Source organism: Entelurus aequoreus, linkage group LG03 (genome assembly GCF_033978785.1).
Source record: "Entelurus aequoreus isolate RoL-2023_Sb linkage group LG03, RoL_Eaeq_v1.1, whole genome shotgun sequence".
Classification (NCBI taxonomy): domain Eukaryota; kingdom Metazoa; phylum Chordata; class Actinopteri; order Syngnathiformes; family Syngnathidae; genus Entelurus; species Entelurus aequoreus.
In genome coordinates, this window is record NC_084733.1 from 59,830,775 (window position 1) to 59,850,236 (window position 19,462).

Genomic DNA, 19,462 nt, shown 5'->3' on the forward strand with positions numbered 1-19,462 from the left:
TCAAAATCCTTAGTAAATATATTATCAATAAATGTGGCGCTGCGTCTTGAGCTTCTGCTCGGCCTTGTGATTTTAGTATATAAACGGCTTCCTCCCACTTCCAAAAACATGCACCTGGGGATAGGTTGATTGGCAACATTACATTGGCCCTAGTGTGTGATTGTGAGTGTGAATGGTTGTCTGTCAATCTGTGTTGGCTCTGCGATGAGGTGGCGACTTGTCCACGGTGTACCCCGCATTCCGCCCGAATGCAGCTGGGATAGGCTCCAGCCACCTCCGCCACCCCGAGAGAAATTAAAATCCATTCCCTTTGTGGAGATTGTTGAATTGTTGCAAAAAATTATTTACGTTGTTATAGTTTTCACACAAACTTCTGCTGTTGAAATGAATAATTGACAGTTTGTTGTTGGTTTTAATGTCTTCGTTATATTGTTCGTCTGTATAATAAGAACGATTATTCCTAGTATGAAAGAAAAATATTTGTATCTGGATCTTTATCCTTATCTAATTCTGGACTATTGTGATCTCTGCTGTTGAGGGTTTTCAGTTCCAGTTCAGCAATCTTTCAAATTGCTCTACGAACGTTAAGTGTAGACGAATGTGTACCTGAATAAAAATCTTCTTGTTTGTTAATCTATTGGAGCGTTGTAGTTTTGTAGTTGAATGTCGATGTTTGTTTTCCGTCAGACTATATTATCTCCTCCCTGAAGTTCTCCAAATTTGTGTTATCGAGTTTCAACTGTTGGCGTAATGCTTCTATCTCTATTTTAATGTTCTCCACAACACTGCTGTTGTCTCAGTGGGTGTTGTCTTGCTACTTGGCATTCAACTGTTGGCGCAATGTTGCATTCTCCTCTTTCAGCTTCTCCCATCTCCCGTTTTAATGATGTGTTGTCTTCTCTGAACTTTCTAATTTCCATCATATCATCACTATATTATTTTCTCTCTCTCTGTAATCTTTTCTTGGAGACTTGCAACATATTTTTGTACACCATTGATAATCTGTTCATGGAGACATTGCCTTGTACCTTAATTACATTGTTTTGTAGAGTTTCTATTAATGCTTTAAAGTCCGGTTCCACTTCTGGCAACGATGTATTGCTCCGTTGACGACGTGCTCATGGTTGCTCGGCAGCGAAGTAAAGCCGTTGGTGTGATTATCTTCTACGGCAAGCGGCGGCGCTAAGTGTTTTTTCACGTACCTTGCACTATCCAGAGCTGTGTCAGCCTTTCTTGTAGATCACTTCTGTGGTCAGAAGCGCTTAAACTATGTCCAACTTTTTCGATTTTGTTGTTTTTGTTTAAGCACCAATGTAATCATAATATATAATAATAATAAATAATAATAATAATAATAATAATACATAATGATGCAAGTAACCATTTTAAATGCAATACACATATTTATACTTATGTTTACCATTGTAATTAGAAGGTCAAGAACTGTTGATTATCCTAAATAGATATACAATAAAAATAAAATGGACTCTCAATCTAAGTTAGCAAAAATTTAAATTAAATAAATATTGAACATCATGAAGAGCAGTTTCTGATTCAGTTCATTTTACATTTTTGCTTGATTAATTGACTTATTATTCACCCAGCCCTATTTTACTACAACTACAAATTAATTTAAAAAAACCATACATTTGATTTCAATGGACATTTTATTTTCTCCTTTGCAATTCCTGATTCAGTGACTCATCAGGTCCTGTCTTTGCAAGTACACTGTATTTACTTTATTCCTACTTACGCTGCGTGGGTGATATTCCTCCACCGAGACTTGTTTTTTGGAGGAGGGGCACTTTGATTCTCCCCTGGCATGAACATGTCATGGGGCAGCTTGACATTCTGGTAATCTTTGGCAAGGGTTAGGAGGGGGTAGCGGCTTGGGTGGCACTCAGGCAGAGACAGACGCAAGTCTGTATCCTCCGCCTGAAAAGGTCAAAATGTACTTAGATACACCCACATACACAGAGTTAATTCCTATCCACATATACACAGAGTCAAATTGTATCTCTAGGACATAAAAATGCATCTGAATCTACAAATAATGTATGTGCAATCAACAGGGTGCATTCTTGCTGCAGGCAGACAGAAAAAAACATGGCCCTGACTCACACAAAAACACATTTTAACAGGACTGCATTTGAAACAAGTCATTCCTTGAAAATGACTAACCTTCAAGCTGAAGCGGGTATGGCAAGTAGTTGGAACAAACTCTTTGAAAGGCAAAGTGAAGTCTATATTGAGCGTCTCGCCACATGCTGCTAGGTACACTGCAAAAAAATCGAAATTGTTGGATTTAGTGAAATCATATACTGTATCACAACTCAACAAAAAGGTTGTTATTTTTTTAAATAAGGTATAGACTATATGATGATTATGATTATATTGTAACCTACATTTACCACACTTCCTTGTAATCTACACTGTAAAATAAGTTAATAGCTCTTAAAACTAAAGGGAAATTTCTAGAAATACAATTTAACATTTTGGCAAGTGGCAAATAATTTTCAGTGTAGATAATACATATAGGATATGCTTTTGGTGTATATTTTGCTTGTTTATAACCTGTTGTTTAAGTCTTTCTGCAAACGGTTCCCAAATTGCAAATTAAATTACACTTTATCTTCTGAAAATGGTTACTGTTTTGAAGTGTGTTTTGACGTCCAACGTCACCGCTATTTTTTTGTCAGTTACGGTCAAAAATAAACTTCATAAACAGTATACCGCTCGCGTTGGCACAAGAGAGAAGAGCGGAGAGGAGCGGCGTGGCAGTGAGCATGAACTAAATATGCCCAGACGAGTACATCTGTCCATACCATATGTGACGTCACTAATGGCACTCTGTTACAGCGTCAGAGGCATCCAAAACTGTGTGCAAACACACGTCTAAATCCATGAACCATATAGTATGATTTGCATTGTTTAACACGGATATATAAATAAACATTGATTGATTGATTGATTGATAACCAACATTGTAATAATATTTATAAGTAAAAAAGAGGAAAATCATCATAGGTGCCCTTTGAATATACTGTATATACCTGTTACATAAAACAGGTCTTTACCTTGATCTTTTAGTAAAAAAACTATTTATCCTTTTTTTTTGTTTAGCCAAGCAAACTGATAGCTGTGCTGCTCCAAAAGTACTAAAGATTTTTTTTTTTCCCCACAAAAGTTACAGTAAAGTATGGTGAAGGTACTGGAAAGGGAGGGTGCTGAGAAAAAGGGGGAAATGCGGGAGTTTCCCTTGGTAAAACAGAAGGGGTGACTATAGGCCTGGGTCGATAATGAATTTTGCTGGACGATGTATTGTCCCACAAATTATTGCTGAAATAAAGATATTATTGACAGCATTATGTTGAGACGCAATTAAGCACTAATGTAATCTTTATAGATGATAATAATAATAATAATAATGCAAGTATTCAGAAAAAAAAATTTTCATTACATTTTTTACAATGGTAATTGAAGGTCAAGAACCTTTAATTATCCTAAATAAACAAACAATAACAATAAAATGTACTCTCAATCTCTGTTAGTAAAAAGTTTCACTACAAAATTCAACATTTTGAAGTGCAGTTTTTCCCAAATGGAAAAACTGGGTCGTGTGGTTTGTTAGTTTTTGTTGCAATCACTTTCCAACAAATTGGGTATGCTACATCTATGGTCTGTGTAGATAGGCTCATCTTGCTCACTCGCTTGAAGCCAAATTATTCTCACACTGGACATTTAGCTTTACAATCATCTTTTTTTCCACCATTGTATTGTTACTTTGCAGTGCTTCTCACTAGCGAGTAGCCTTCTGTGTGTAAGCTAGCCTTCCCGCCTCCGACCACCGAGACAAAGATGGTAGATCGCTGACAAGAAGATTCGCTCGGTTTATTTAATATATGGAATACTCACACTCAGGTATTGAGAGCAATGCACAGAGTGAACCTTCTTGTACCCTGTATCAAGGCTTACAGTCAAAATGTTTGTCCACAGACTACACTTGTCATATTGTATTCTTCAACCACATTTAATTTTTTTTTTTCTCTTTAAGTATAACAAAATGTTTTTGTAATCATTAGAGTGGACTTCGTATTGTACACATATGATATGTGTTTATCATTATATTCACAGCTAAATTGTCCTCACCGTTCTCCTGCTGTTTGGTGGAACAGTCGATCCAGTTGTGCTGGTTTGCTGCCCAGATCATCTCAAACTGGTGAAAAAGCACCTTGAATGTCCAAGAATAGGGAACAAAAGAGTAGATGTCTGGGGCGCTGTCACTCGCCCAGTCCTGAATCAAATCTGCCAAGGCAGAGACAAAGATTCATTTCACCATTTGACACTATCTTAATGTATAAAAAACATTACAGTATGATGCAGGTCAAAAAATGGTCAAGTTACAGCTTTGTGCTTGACTTGAACTCATTAAATCTCGACTACACAAAGTGACGTATAAGAAACATTTTTGTAGTGGTTGTCATGTGACAGCGTGTGACTATCCCAGGATACGACTTCCCCAAATGTCAGTTTGTCAGGCAAGCTCGCTAATTTTTTGTCATTAAAATCTCAACTCTTAATGTTTTAATAGGATGACAAAAAATACAATTCAACTGTTCTTGATATATAAGAATTTAAATTCCGTTTGTGGTACAAGGCACAAAAAGTGTCAAGTTCACCATGAACGCCTAATTTAGAGAACCAATCAGTGTTTCACTTGCTCTGTCATTTTATCTTAAAGGGGAACTGTACTTGTTTGGAATTTTGGCTATCATTCATAATTCTTTTGTAAGACAAGCAAACATGTGTTTTTCTTTTTTTATGCATTCTACTAGTAGATATGTGAGCAAATGTCCGCTAACAATGGAGCCTACAGGAGTCCCTCTTTTTTTGCCCATAAAAGCGCTTAAAAAAACATCCAAACACCTCCATCAAGGTTTTATATACACACTGTTAGTATGTATATACAGTAAGTAATGTAGTGACAGGCACATTTATAATAACAAGTGTTATTTACATATTTCACTCATTTCAAGCATATGGCAACGCATTAATTTTCAGAAAGCATCACACCGTTTGCTTTTTCCTTCGACAACATCACTGATTACTACTCACCTTGTGAAGGCCAACAAACATAATAAAACATCAGTTACTGTACAATGTCTGCTGTCACTGCGATACCGACTGATAGGATGTTGATATATTCCCGGGGTAGATGAAGAATGATTCAAAATCCTTGCAAAGAAAAATGGGAGGTGCAATAAGTGTTTTTCTCGACATTTCCGTGTCTAAATTGGATAGCAAAGTTAACCAACTTGCCAGATTGTGTCCTCTTCCTTCACTATCAAGGTGAGAGGTATTATTTATGATCTAGAATTCACCTTCACAAGCTCCGAGGCGAGAAACCAGCTCACCAGCCGATTATGTTAATATAGCAACACAAGCTAGTTAGTGCTCTGTGATAACGGCGCCGCTATAAATAGTTTGTCTGCATTAGCGTTTATAATACCAATGTCCCTAATATTTGGTTAATATTCAGGTCATAAAATGTACAAAACCCAAAACCAGTGAAGTTGGCAAGTTGTGTAAATCGTAAATAAAAACAGAATACAATGATTTGCAAACCCTTTTCAACTTATATTCAATTGAATAGATTGCAAAGACAAGATTTTTAATGTTCGAACTGAGAATTTTTTTGTTTTTTTGCAAATAATCATTAACTTAGAATTTAATGGCAGCAACACATTGCAAAAAATTGGCACAGGGGCATTTTTACCACTGTGTTACATGGCCTTTCTTTTTAACAATACTCAGTTAACGTTTGGGAACTGAGGAGACCAATTTTTGAAGCTTTTCAGGTGGAATTGTTCCCCATTCTTGCTTGATGTACAGCTTAAGTTGTTCAACAGTCCGGGGTCTCCGTTGTCGTATTTTACGCTTCATATTATACGAAGGTCCTGAGTAGTCCTGAGTTCAGTCCCGGGCTCTGAATCTTTCTGTGTGGAGTTTGCATGTTCTCCCTGTGACTGTGTGGGTTCCCTCCGGGTACTCCGGCTTCCTCCCACCTCCAAAGACATGCACCTGGGGATAGGTTGATTGGCAACACTAAATTGGCCCTAGTGTGTGAATGTGAGTGTGAATGTTGTCTATCTATCTGTGTTGGCCCTGTGATGAGAAGGTGACTTGTCCAGGGTGTACCCCGCCTTCCGCCCGAATGCAGCTGAGATAGGCTCCAGCACCCCCCACAACCCCAAAAAGGGACAAGCGGTAGACAATGGATGGATGGATATTGTGCCACACATTTTCAATGGGAGACAGGTCTGAAATACAGGCAGGCCAGTCTAGTACCCGCACTCTTTTACTACGAAGCCACGCTGTTGTAACACGTGGCTTGGCATTGTCTTGCTGAAATAAGCAGGGGCGTCTATGATAACGTTGCTTGGATGGCAACATATGTTGCTCCAAAACCTGTATGTACCTTGCAGCATTAATGGTGCCTTCACAGATGTGTAAGTTACCCATGCTTTGGGCACTAATACACCCCCATACCATCACAGATGCTGGCTTTTGAACCATGCGCCTATAACAGACCGGACACGACCTCCACAGTTTCCAAAAACAAATTGAATTGTGGACTCGTCAGACCACACAACACTTTTCCACTTTGCATCAGTCCTTCTTAGATGAGCTCGGGCCCAGCAAAGCCTGCAGCGTTTCTGGGTGTTGTTGATAAATGGCTTTCGCTTTGCATAGTAGAGTTTTAACTTGCACTTACATATGTAACGACAAACTGTAGTTACTGACAGTGGTTTTTAAAGTGTTCCTGAGCCCATGTGGTGATATCTTTTACACACCGATATCGCTTTTTGATGCAGTACCGCCTGAGGGATCGAAGGTCACGGGCATTGCTGCTTACATGCAGTGATTTCTCCAGATTCCCTGAACCTTTTGATGATATTATGGACCGTAGATGGTGAAATCCCTAACTTCCTTGCAACAGCTCGTTTAGAAATGTTGTTCTTAAACTGTTGGACAATTTGCTCACGAATTTGTTCACAAAGTGGTGACCTTCACCCCATCGTTGTGAAGGTCACCACCATGGAATCTGCTTTTATACCCAATCATGGCACCCACCTGTTCCCAATTAGCCTGTTCACCTGTGGGATGTTCCAAATAAGTGTTTGATGAACATTCCTCAACTTTCTCATTCTTTTTTGCCACTTGTGGCAGCTTTTTTGAAACATGTTGTAGGCATCAAATTCCAAATGAGCTAATATTTGCAAAAAATAAAGTTTCTCAGTTAGAACGTTAAATATATTGTCTTCGCAGTCTATTCAATTGAATATAGGTTGGAAAGGATTTGGAAATCATTGTATTGTGTTTTTATTTACGATTTACACAACGTGCCAACTTCACTAGTTTGGGGTTTTGTAAATGGTGTATTGTTGGCGGTTTTTAAATGGTTATGTAGAAGGCTTCATGGGCGGTAAAAAGCACCCTTCATTGACTCAATTGTAAGCAGACTTTTATTTATGTTTATTTATGCGTTACAATGCATTGAAAAAATAAATCTGTCTTCTTGTCTCTCATAATTATTATATAATGATTGTGAACCCCCTAAAAATTTAAAGGCCTACTGAAATGAATTTTTTTTATTCAAACGGGGATAGCAGAACCATTCTATGTGTCATACTTAAACATTTCGCGATATTGCCATATTTTTGCTGAAAGGATTTAGTAGAGAACATCGACGATAAAGTTCGCAACTTTTGGTCGCTGATTAAAAAAAGCCTTGTCTGTACTGGAAGTAGCGTGACGTCGCAGGTTGAAGGGTTCCTCACATTTCCCCATTGTTTACACCAGCAGCGAGAGCGATTCGGCCAGAGAAAGCGACGATTACCCCATTAATTTGAGCGAGGATGAAAGATTTGTGGATGAGGAACGTGAGAGTGAAGGATTAGAGTGCAGTGCAGGACGTATCTTTTTTCGCTCTGACCGTAACTTAGGTAAAAGGGCTCATTGGATTCCACGCTTTCTCCTTTTTCTATTGTGGATCACGGATTTGTATTTTAAACCACCTCGGATACTACATCCTCTTGAAAATGAGTCGAGAACGCGAAATGGACATTCACAGTGACTTTTATCTCCACGACAATACATCGGTGAAGCACTTTAGCTACGGAGCTAACGTGATAGCATCGTGCTTAAATGCAGATAGAAACAAAATAAATAAGCCCCTGACTGGAAGGATAGACAGAAGATCAACAATACTACTATCAGGAGACACCGAACCAAACACTGGACCTGTAACTACACGGTTAATGCTGTGCCGCCTGTCGAAGCCTAGCAATGCTGTTGCTAACGACGCCATTGAAGCTAACTTAGCTACGGGACCTCGTCAGAGCTATGATATAAACATTAGCGCTCCACCTACGCCAGCCCTCATCTGCTCATCAACACCCGTGCTCACCTGCGTTCCAGCGATCGACGGCGCGACGAAGGACTTCACCCGATCATCGATGCGGTCGGCAGCTAGCGCCGGATAGTGCGTCTGCTATCCAAGTCAAAGTCCTCCTGGTTGTGTTGCTGCAGCCAGCCGCTAATACACCGATCCCACCTACAGCTTTCTTCTTTGCAGTCTCCATTGTTCATTAAACAAATTGCAAAAGATTAACCAACACAGATGTCCAGAATACTGTGGAATTTTGCGATGAAAACAGAGCTGTTTGTATTGTGATAAAATGTGTCCAAATACTTCCGTTTCAACCATTGACGTCACGCGCAAACGTCATCATACATAGACGTTTTCAACCGGAAGTTCCCCGGGAAATTTAAAATTGCACTTTATAAGTTAACCCGGCCGTATTGGCATGTGTTGCAATGTTAAGATTTCATCATTGATGTATAAACTATCAGACTGCGTGGTCGGTAGTAGTGGGTTTCAGTAGGCCTTTAAGTTCCCCTTTAAACACAAATAATCTGGATTCTAATGGGTTAAGTCTCCCCTTCTGAGCTTCCAAACATTTTTAATACTGATACCGTTCTGTTTGTACGACTCACCAGTGAAGAAATTTTTCTGGGCATAGATGAAGTGGTAAGTGGCCTTGTACACTTCAATCTCACACTGCCAAGATTGAGGCATGTTCCATACCTTCGGGTAGCTGGCAATCACATGGAACTAAAATATGGAAGTCAGAAAACATTCAACTTGTTGTTAAATACTCATCTGTAGGTTAAAATCATCAGCATCTTTCTCAAAAACTACAGCTGCAAAAGTAATTAGCTGCCACTTACAGCTAACATTTCAGCCTCAAGAAGAGTCCTGTACTGCATGCTGCTCGTGGTGTCAACATGAAGCAGCTGCCCTTTGATGGTGGGCGAGTAGCCTTAAGGGAGGGGCAAAAAACGCACAGTTAGTTCTCTAAAAAGATGCATCAGCCCTATATTTGCAGTCTAATTAAAACTATTGCAATTGAGTGTATTATATCTACAAAACAGCCTCGTCAAAAATAAAAATCTAAAAAGATTTGTAATCTTTTTTGACAACAACATGCCATCTAATTACTAAATGATAAATGATGAATAAATAAACCCGAATGATGATATTTTTTAAAACTTATTTTACTTGGGAGCTGCACACCAATACAAACACTGCCATTATACTCAAGGGCTGGCATGACAACCTACAATTCATCCTCGTAACGAGTGTCAACGACTCCACCTGCCATCATTCATCAGCTCGTCGGAGGAGCGATCACATTTATCAGTTGGCTTTTCTTTTGACTTGTCTTGGGGATTAAATTATATTAAAATTTCATATCACGGTTATTGCGATCAAAATGATACACATACTGAAATCTTTAGATTTCTTGAAATAACTAAAATAGATTTTATTTATTACTTTTAGAAAGCCCCCTCTTTTGCATTTTAGGGGTTCTTATGCTTCACAGATAAGAGTGTTTTGGTGTCAGTCTGTTAAGCGGTCCTTGAGCAGACCGTGAACACACCTTTGTGTCATATATATCGATCACTCTGCTCTAAGAGAGCACAGTTTTTAGGTTCACTGTGCACAATTAACTAGCTTAATTATTTAGACAGTAATGTGTTTAAATAAGTTTAGATTGGGGTATGCGGTTTCTTAATTGGGAAAAATGTTAATGTCTCTTGTATTCATGTTAACATTTGCGCTAACTTGCTAGCGCCAGTCAATCTGTGATATTATCAAAGTGGTGTTCTCAATCAGTGTTTTTCGATATTTTTAAATTAAAACACTAACCATTGAGAGTATTACCACTGTTAAAATTAATACCGTTTATCGTCACATGCCTAACTTTATTACCTGCGTATATGCATATATATATATATATATATATATATATATATATATATATATATATATATATATATATATATATATTTATATGTGTGTGTGTGTGTGTGTATATGTATATATATATATATATATATATATGTGTGTGTGTTGTGCTCGCGCACAGGGTGCGTGTGATGCGTCAGTGCGTTAGATTTGTGGCAGAAGTGCTTGTAGTTAGTGCATGCTTCGTGCTGCCCCTGCTTGCTACTCTCTGCTTACAGCTATCGCCGCCAGCTAACCCCTGGGTGGGTGAAAAGAGGAGCCGAGTGTGTAAGCCTCCTCCTGCTGGTACAAAGCCTCTCCACCACCAAGACTCCTGTGGTGCCTCCTCGTGGCCACACACGGTAAACTGCGTCTTTGCGGACACAGGCAAAACTGTAGGGGATCTCGGAGCAGCAGTGGGCCCCAGAGGCGAGGCGTGCAGGCCCACCAGTGTGTGGACACGCCCTGGCGTCCGCTAACCACTGCCCCATCTATGGGTTAAATAGATTCTCCGCGGGTCACCACCTTGTCGTAGTGGAGAGCCTTGTGTGTTCCAATGAACCTAAGAGCGATGCCGTCGGGAGCCTCGGCTCCTGGTAGGTTCAACCATGGCGGTAAGGTCGAGGGGGAGGTTCCAGACGAAGCGCGATCCAAAAACCTCAACGGCGGAGGATGACGCGTCGCCCCCGGCAGTGAAGGCGGATGAAGGTTAAGGGTGCCTCACTGCCTACTGGGTGCACCGTGTGTGTTTGGCTACGGGAGTAAACCCCTAAGACAAATCTGTTGTGAAGACCCGCATCAGGCAGCCATCAACAGACCGGTGTGCTGGCAGTCTTCTGCAACTCTTTTCTGCAGAAGGTCGTCATGAGCTCTTCATGCCACTGGAAGACGTAGGGGGGAGCCAAGGTAGTGAGGGTAGTGACTGTGCACCACTTCCTTCACTCTAATCTACTCCTCGCGCAGGCCTGCTCCAAACACCCCCACCCCCTTTCCCACCCCATCCCCTCCCCTCCAAGTCCTGCAGCGATGGAGAATGGTGGCAGATACAGGTCAGGATGTGACTGGGAGTATCTAGCCCAACTCTGCACGCAGGCGGCGTGGGATAGACGGTCGCTGAGGTACGGGACGGAACAGCGTGTCTCTTCGGCAGCTCCCCACGTGACTGAGCAGCCCCACCCTGCTCACCCTGAGATGGGAAGGGCCTAGAAAATGTGGCTTAAAAATGGTCTGTTCCTCCACTCCTCCAGCCTACCGCAGCTGCCGGGTCATCCCCCCATGCGGTCGAAAACACAAGAATAAAACCCGACTGACACTCACACTAGCGACTTGGAACGGCCGTACACTTTTGGATGTGCGTGATGATTCATCTCGTCCCCGCAGAAGAACAGCGTTGGTGGCGCACGAACTGAAGAGGTATAACATCGACATTGCGGCCCTTAGCGAGACCCGCTTCCATGGGGAGGACTCCATAGTCGAGGTGGGAGAAGGATACACTTTCTTCTGGAAAGGGCTTCCGGAAGGCTCCCGCCGCCTCCATGGTGTAGGCTTCGCTGTGCGGACCTCCCTACTTCAGAAGCTTCCCGAATCTCCAGTTGGCATTAGCGAAAGGTTGATGACCTGGAGGATTCCCCTCACCAATAACTGTTACTGCACCCTCATCAGCGCCTATGCCCCAACACTGATTGCCGACCCTCAATGTAAGGAAGAGTTCTATGCCTCCCTGCACTCCGCCATCAGCAAAACACCACTCACTGACAAGCTCATCCTTCTAGGGGATTTTAACGCAAGAGTGGGCTCGGACAGTGTACTGTGGAGGGAAGTGATGGGTCGGCATGGTTTTGGTAAGCTCAACAACAATGGTCTCCGTCTTCTCACTCTATGTTCTGAGCATCAACTGGTCATCACAAACACCTTGTTCCAACTGAAGAACAAGTACAAAACATCCTGGCAACACCCTCGCTCTAAACACTGGCATCTCCTAGATTACATCATCACCCGCCACGCGGACAGGAAGGAGGTGCGCATCACTAGGGCCATGCGTGGAGCTGACTGTTGGACTGACCACCGCCTGATCAGAACAAAGATTGACTTAAAAATACGTCCTCAACAGAGAAAAACACCACCTTCCAAGAGGCTCAACTGCGATGCACTGAAGTCCACGCACTCCGTCAACCAGCTCAGGAAAAAGGTAGCAGATCAGCTGTTCAAGATTCCTGAAGTACCACCAGATCTGGACACTGGACCTACCTGGAGCACCCTACGCACTGCCCTCCACCAGGCGGCCGTGGAGTCTATAGGGTACACCAGAAGGCGACATCAAGACTGGTTTGACAATAGTGCGCCAGGAATATATGACCTGCTTCAGGCAAAACACAAGGCCCTTGCAGCTCACCTATCAAACCCTCAATCCACCGTCCTGAAGGCTCAGTTCATCCGTCTCAGAAGTGAAACCCAGCGCACCCTCAGAGCCATGGAAAACGACTGGTGGACCCAGAAGGCCCGCTAAATACAACATCACGCAGACACCAACAACTCTCATGCCTTCTACGACTCCATCAAGTCCATCTATGGCCCACAGAGGAAGAACATCACCCAAGTTAGATCAGCTGACGGCACCACTCTCTACAAGGACAAACAACAGATCCTGGACAGATGGGCTGAGCACTTCAGGGTACTGTTGAACACCCCAAACCCTGTACAGACAGACATACTCTCTGACCTCCCATGCCTGCCCCCTGTAGACTCACTGGACTCCTCTCCCAGCTTCTCAGAAGTACTCAAGGCCATCAAGGGTCTAAAAAACAACAAGAGCCCAGGCCTTGACGAGATCCCAGGAGAAATCTTGAAGCACGGTGGATATCTCCTGCACCGCAGAATGCACCAGCTGATCACTGCCATCTGGTCGTCTGAAGTCATCCCGCAAGATTGGAAGAATGCTAACATCATAACGATCTATAAACGCAAAGGCGACAAAGCAGACTGCGGCAACAGCAGAGGTATCTCCCTACTATCCGCAGCTGGGAAGGTGCTAGCAAGGATCATGTTACATCGTGTAGCAACTCATGTAACCGAAAACATCCTGCCCGAATCTCAATGCGGCTTTAGACGTGATCGGAGCACCGCAGACATGATCTTTGTTGCCAGACAGGTACAGGAAAAATGCAGAGAACATCGCAAAGACCTGTACATGGCATTCATTGACCTGTCCAAGGCCTTCGATACAGTAAACCGGGACTTGCTGTGGGAAGTACTTGGAAAACTAGGTGTACCAGCAAAGTTTTGCAACCTACTGCGACAGCTACATGATGGCATGCAGGCCTGTGTGAGCAACGGCGGCCAACAATCCCCATTTTTCAGTGTGAATGTGGGGGTCAAGCAAAGGTGTGTCCTTGCCCCAACCATATTCAACATGTTCATTTCCACTGTCACCCTCCTGTCCCATAAACACCTGGACCCCACAGATTGGATTCAGATACAATACCGGCTAGATGGTAACCTTTTTAACATCCGCCGCCTCCAAGCCACCACTAAACTCACCACCCAGCATATTCTGGAACTACAGTATGCAGATGACTGCGCTGTACTTGCACACTCACCAGAGTCTCTCCAGCGCGCACTGAATGTGGTAGCCTCCATCTACAGTGCCATTGGTCTTCAGATAAACACCAAGAAAACACAAATACTCGTGCAGGAGTTCACTCCCCAGCCAAACACGCCGATCTTCACCTTTGACGGGCACCCATTAGCCACCGTCCCCCATTTTACCTACCTCGATAGCACCCTGTCGCCATCCTGCACCATTGACGATGACGTCCAGGCCCGTATTGGCCTGGCCTCTGCTGCCTTTGGAAAGCTATGGTCCAGGGTTTTCTTGAACAGGAATCTAACCATCTCCACCAAGACAGCCGTGTATAAGGCAGTCTGCCTCTCCACGCTGCTCTATAGTTCTGAAACCTGGACACCCTACCAGAGGCACATCCAGAGTCTCAAGGCCTTCCACATCAGCTGCCTCCAAAGGATCCTAGGTCTAACCTGGGAAGACAGGGTGCCCTACACTGAAATTTATGACCGGACCAACACACCCAGCATCACAGCACTCCTTGGCCAAAAACACCTAAGATGGGTCGGACATGTGATCCGTATGCCAGCCCATCGTCTACCCTGTCAGATATTGTATGGCCAGCTTTCAGTCGGTCAAAGGTCTGCCGGGGGACAGAAAAAACGGTACAAGGACCACATTAAAATTCTCCTGAAAAAGTGTGACATCAAACCACCAGCACTGGAGTCCCTGGCTGCTGTCCGCCAGACCTGGAGCTCTACCTGCCACCAGGGAATCACTCATCTTCAGGAGAAGTTCACAGAGCGGAGAGCACAGCGGCGTGCACAAAGACACCAACGTGCCACAGCACCAGCGACCATCACTGCTGCCTTCCCCTGCCCGTCCTGTGACAAAGTCTGTGGATCACGCATAGGCCTGAGCAGCCACCTGGCTATGCACAGGCGAAAGGCACAACAATAACCAATCCAATACTTCGTTTGGAGCAACGTCATCATCGACATCGATGGACTGCCATAAGCAATATATATATATATATATATATATATATATATATATATATATATATATATATATATATATATATATATATATATATATATGTATATAATATATATATATATATATATATATAATATATATATGTGTGTGTATATATATATATATATATATATATATATATATATATATATATAAATATGTATATATATATATATATATGTGTGTATATATATATATATATATATATATAAATAAATATATATATACGTATATATATATATATATATACACACACATATATATATACACATATATATACATATATACACATATATATATACATATACTGTATATTAGGGCTGCAACTAACGATTAATTTGATAATTGATTAATCTGTCGATTATTACTTCGATTAATCGATTAATAATCGGATAAAAGAGACAAACTACATTTCTATCCTATCCAGTATTTTATTGAAAAGAAACAGCATACTGGCACCATACTTATTTTGATTATTGTTTCTCAGCTGTTTGTAAATGTTGCAGATTATAAATAAAGGTTTATTAAAAAAAAACAACCATAGCATAGATCCAACGAATCGATGACTAAATTAATCGGCAACTATTTTAATAATCTATTTTAATCGATTAGTTGTTGCAGCCTTTATATATATATATATATATATATATATATATATATATATATATATATATATATATATATATATATATATATATATATATATATATATATATATATATATATATATATATATATATATATATATATATATGTATATATATACGTATATGTGTTTATATATATATATATATATATATATATATATATATACAGTGGGGCAAAAAAGTATTTAGTCAGCCACCCATTGACAATCAATGGGTGGCTGACTAAATACTTTTTTGCCCCACTGTATATATACGTATATGTGTTTATATATATATGTATATGTGTTTGTATATATATATATATATATATATATATATATATATATATATATATATATATATATATATATATATATATATATATATATATATATATATATATATATATATATATATATATATATATATATATATATATATATATATGTGTGTGTGTGTGTGCACTGTTTCCCACACATTCATTTATTTGTGGCGGCCCGCCACGAAAGAATTACGTCCGCCACAAATAGATTTTTCGTCTTTTTTATTTATTTATTTTTTTTTTTTTGGTCCTGTCCAGCTTCTCAGGCAAATCATATAGTTAATGTAGATGCCCATATCGGCTGTTCAGATTTACTTTACAAAAGAGAAGTGTAGGATACTTCTCTTGTTGCCTTATTTGTATTTAACTTTATTAAATGTATTTATATTATCATTTGGTGCAGCTGGGCCGGAGCAGGAGGGGATAGAAAGAGAGAAAAAAGAAGACAGAGGGGGAAATTGTGGGGACAAGAGGGGGATTAGACAGAGAGACAAAAACAACAACAGCAAACACAACAACACAACAATAGAGCAACATCAGCAAATACGACATGTACAAATATGATGGTAAAAGTAATAGCAAATAAGCAGTTAGTGAAAATAAAAAACAATACAGAAATGACAATGAGCATTATTACACTACAAATGGAGCAATACAAATACCAATAGAAACAGCGCTATTGATAATGAACAATACCAATACTTTACCTTTATTATCAACAATACAGTTGTTCAAATGCAACAATACGTAATGATAACTTGAGATACGAAAGAATGCATGCAGTAACAGTCACCTGTTACCATACTGACAAGCTAACGTGTCCAGGTTATAACCCTGTTGTCAATAAACACACGTGGAGACGGTGCTTCAGATACTAATTTGATACTGTAGTAGTTATCTTTTGTGTATTCATAATGTAAAATGGATGGATGGATGGATGGATGGATGGACATTTAAAACAAAACTGTTATTATTAATTAGTAAGTATACATTTTTTGAGCCTTTTTAGAGAAAATCATATTGTAGTAAATTATGCAAATTACTCTATGATGTCATGCGACCGCGCCCATAGCCACGCCCCCACCGCCACAGGTATCTTGGCAGTTTATGGGAAACACTGGTGTGTGTATATATATATATATATATATATATATATATATATATATATATATATATATATATATATATATATATATATATATATATATATATATATATATATATATATATATATATATATATATCCATTTGCTACCGCTTATTCCCTTCGGGGTCGCGGGGGGCGCTGGAGCCTATCTCAGCTACAATCGGGCGGAAGGCAGGGTACACCCTGGACAAGTCGCCACCTCATCGCAGGGCCAACACAGATAGACAGACAACATTCACACTCACATTCACACACTAGGGTTACACACACACACATATATATATACTGTACATACAAACCCCGTTTCCATATGAGTTGGGAAATTGTGTTAGATGTAAATATAAACGGAATACAATGATTTGCAAATCATTTTCAACCCATATTCAGTTGAATATGCTACAAAGACAACATATTTGACGTTCAAACTGAAAAACATTTTTTTTTTTTTTGCAAATAATCATTAACTTTAGAATTTGATGCCAGCAACATATGACAAAGAAGTTGGGAAAGGTGGGAATAAATACTGATAAAGTTGAGGAATGCTCATCAAACACTTATTTGGAACATCCCACAGGTGAACAGGCAAATTGGGAACAGGTGGGTGCCATTATTGGGTATAAAAGTAGATTCCATGAAATGGTCAGTCATTCACAAACAAGGATGGGGCGAGGGTCACCACTTTGTCAACAAATGCGTGAGCAAATTGTTGAACAGTTTAAGAAAAACCTTTCTCAACCAGCTATTGCAAGGAATTTAGGGATTTCACCATCTACGGTCCGTAATATCATCAAAGTGTTCAGAGAATCTGGAGAAATCACTGCACGTAAGCAGCTAAGCCCGTGACTTTCGATCCCTCAGGCTGTACTGCATCAACAAGTGACATCAGTGTGTAAAGGATATCACCACATGGGCTCAGGAACACTTCAGAAACCCACTGTCAGTAACTACAGTTGGTCGCTACATCTGTAAGTGCAAGTTAAAACTCTCCTATGCAAGGCGAAAACCGTTTATCAACAACACCCAGAAACGCTGTCGGCTTCGCTGGGACTGATACAAAGTGGAAAAGTGTTCTGTGGTCTTACAAGTCCACATTTCAAATTGTTTTTGGAAACTGTGGACGTCGTGTCCTCCAGACCAAAGAGGAAAAGAACCATCCGGATTATTATAGGCGCAAAGTTGAAAAGCCAGCATCTGTGATGGTATGGGGGTGTATTAGTACCCAAGACATGGGTAACTTACACATCTGTGAAGGCGCCATTAATGCTGAAAGGTACATACAGGTTTTGGAGCAACATATGTTGCCATCCAAGCAACGTTACCATGGACGCCCCTGCTCATTTCAGCAAGACAATGCCAAGCCACGTGTTACATCAACATGGCTTCATAGTAAAAGAGTGCGGGTACTAGACTGGCCTGCCTGTAGTCCAGAACTGTCTCCCATTGAAAATGTGTGGCGCACTATGAAGCCTAAAATACCACAACGGAGACCCCCGGACTGTTGAACAACTTAAGCTGCACATCAACAAGAATGGGAAAGAATTCCACCTGAGAAGCTTAAAAAATGTGTCTCCTCAGTTCCCAAACGTTTACTGAGTGTTGTTAAAAGGAAAAGCCATGTAACACAGTGCTGAACATGCCCTTTCCCAACTACTTTGGCACGTGTTGCAGCCATGAAATTCTAAGTTAATTATTATTTGCAAAAAAAAAAAAAAAAGTTTATGAGTTTGAACATCAAATATCTTGTCTTTGTAGTGCATTCAATTGAATATGGGTTGAAAAGGATTTGCAAATCATTGTATTCCGTTTATATTTACATCTAACACAATTTCCCAACTCATATGGAAACGGGGTTTGTATATATATACAGCCCGGCCCCCTGCCAAATTTTTTTAACCCTATGCAGCTCCCCGAGTCAAAAAGTTTGGGGACCTCTGATTTATATCGTATACATCCCACAACCCTAATAGCGATAAGTAATTAGTCAGTACAAACCCAACATTTTACAGGCTTCTACAGTATTTTACATGAACCCAGTCGGTGTTGTCATTTTAGTTTAAAAGTCGTACCAATCTCTCCAACAGTCATGGGGATGTTGACTTCCAGGTAAGAACCTGCCCCTACATTCACATGGATGGCATTGGTTTCCTAATACAATAATGTACACAGAGCAACATGGAAAGAGAGAAAAGAGAGTTATAAAAGAGAAAATAAACATACAGTATTGACATTATAAAAGTCATAATTCTCTGTCAACAAATTAACAGTCTACTGCCACCTTACCACTACCTTTTCATATCACTGGTTAGTACATAAAAGACGGTGAAGATAAGTGGTAGAAAAGGAATGTTGGTATGTTTCCCGAAGGAAATTAAAATAAGATGTACGGTAACAAACATGGAAGAAACAGGGCTAAAGG

At 40.5% G+C, this 19,462-nt stretch overlaps 1 protein-coding gene across 5 annotated transcripts in view; it reads right to left on the bottom strand.

Moving 5' to 3' along the window:
* Positions 1-19,462, bottom strand: part of kiaa1109 (KIAA1109 ortholog) — a 260,969-nt gene that overhangs the window by 173,965 nt on the left and 67,542 nt on the right. For all 5 annotated transcript variants that reach the window (XM_062042306.1, XM_062042308.1, XM_062042307.1 and 2 more), the window contains exons 12-17: positions 19,113-19,191; positions 9,295-9,386; positions 9,061-9,178; positions 4,150-4,305; positions 2,182-2,279; positions 1,754-1,935 (exon numbers count right to left, since the gene is read on the bottom strand). In XM_062042306.1, the coding sequence (XP_061898290.1) occupies positions 1,754-1,935; positions 2,182-2,279; positions 4,150-4,305; positions 9,061-9,178; positions 9,295-9,386; positions 19,113-19,191 (725 nt within the window). The remainder of the gene's footprint in view (positions 1-1,753; positions 1,936-2,181; positions 2,280-4,149; positions 4,306-9,060; positions 9,179-9,294; positions 9,387-19,112; positions 19,192-19,462) is intronic.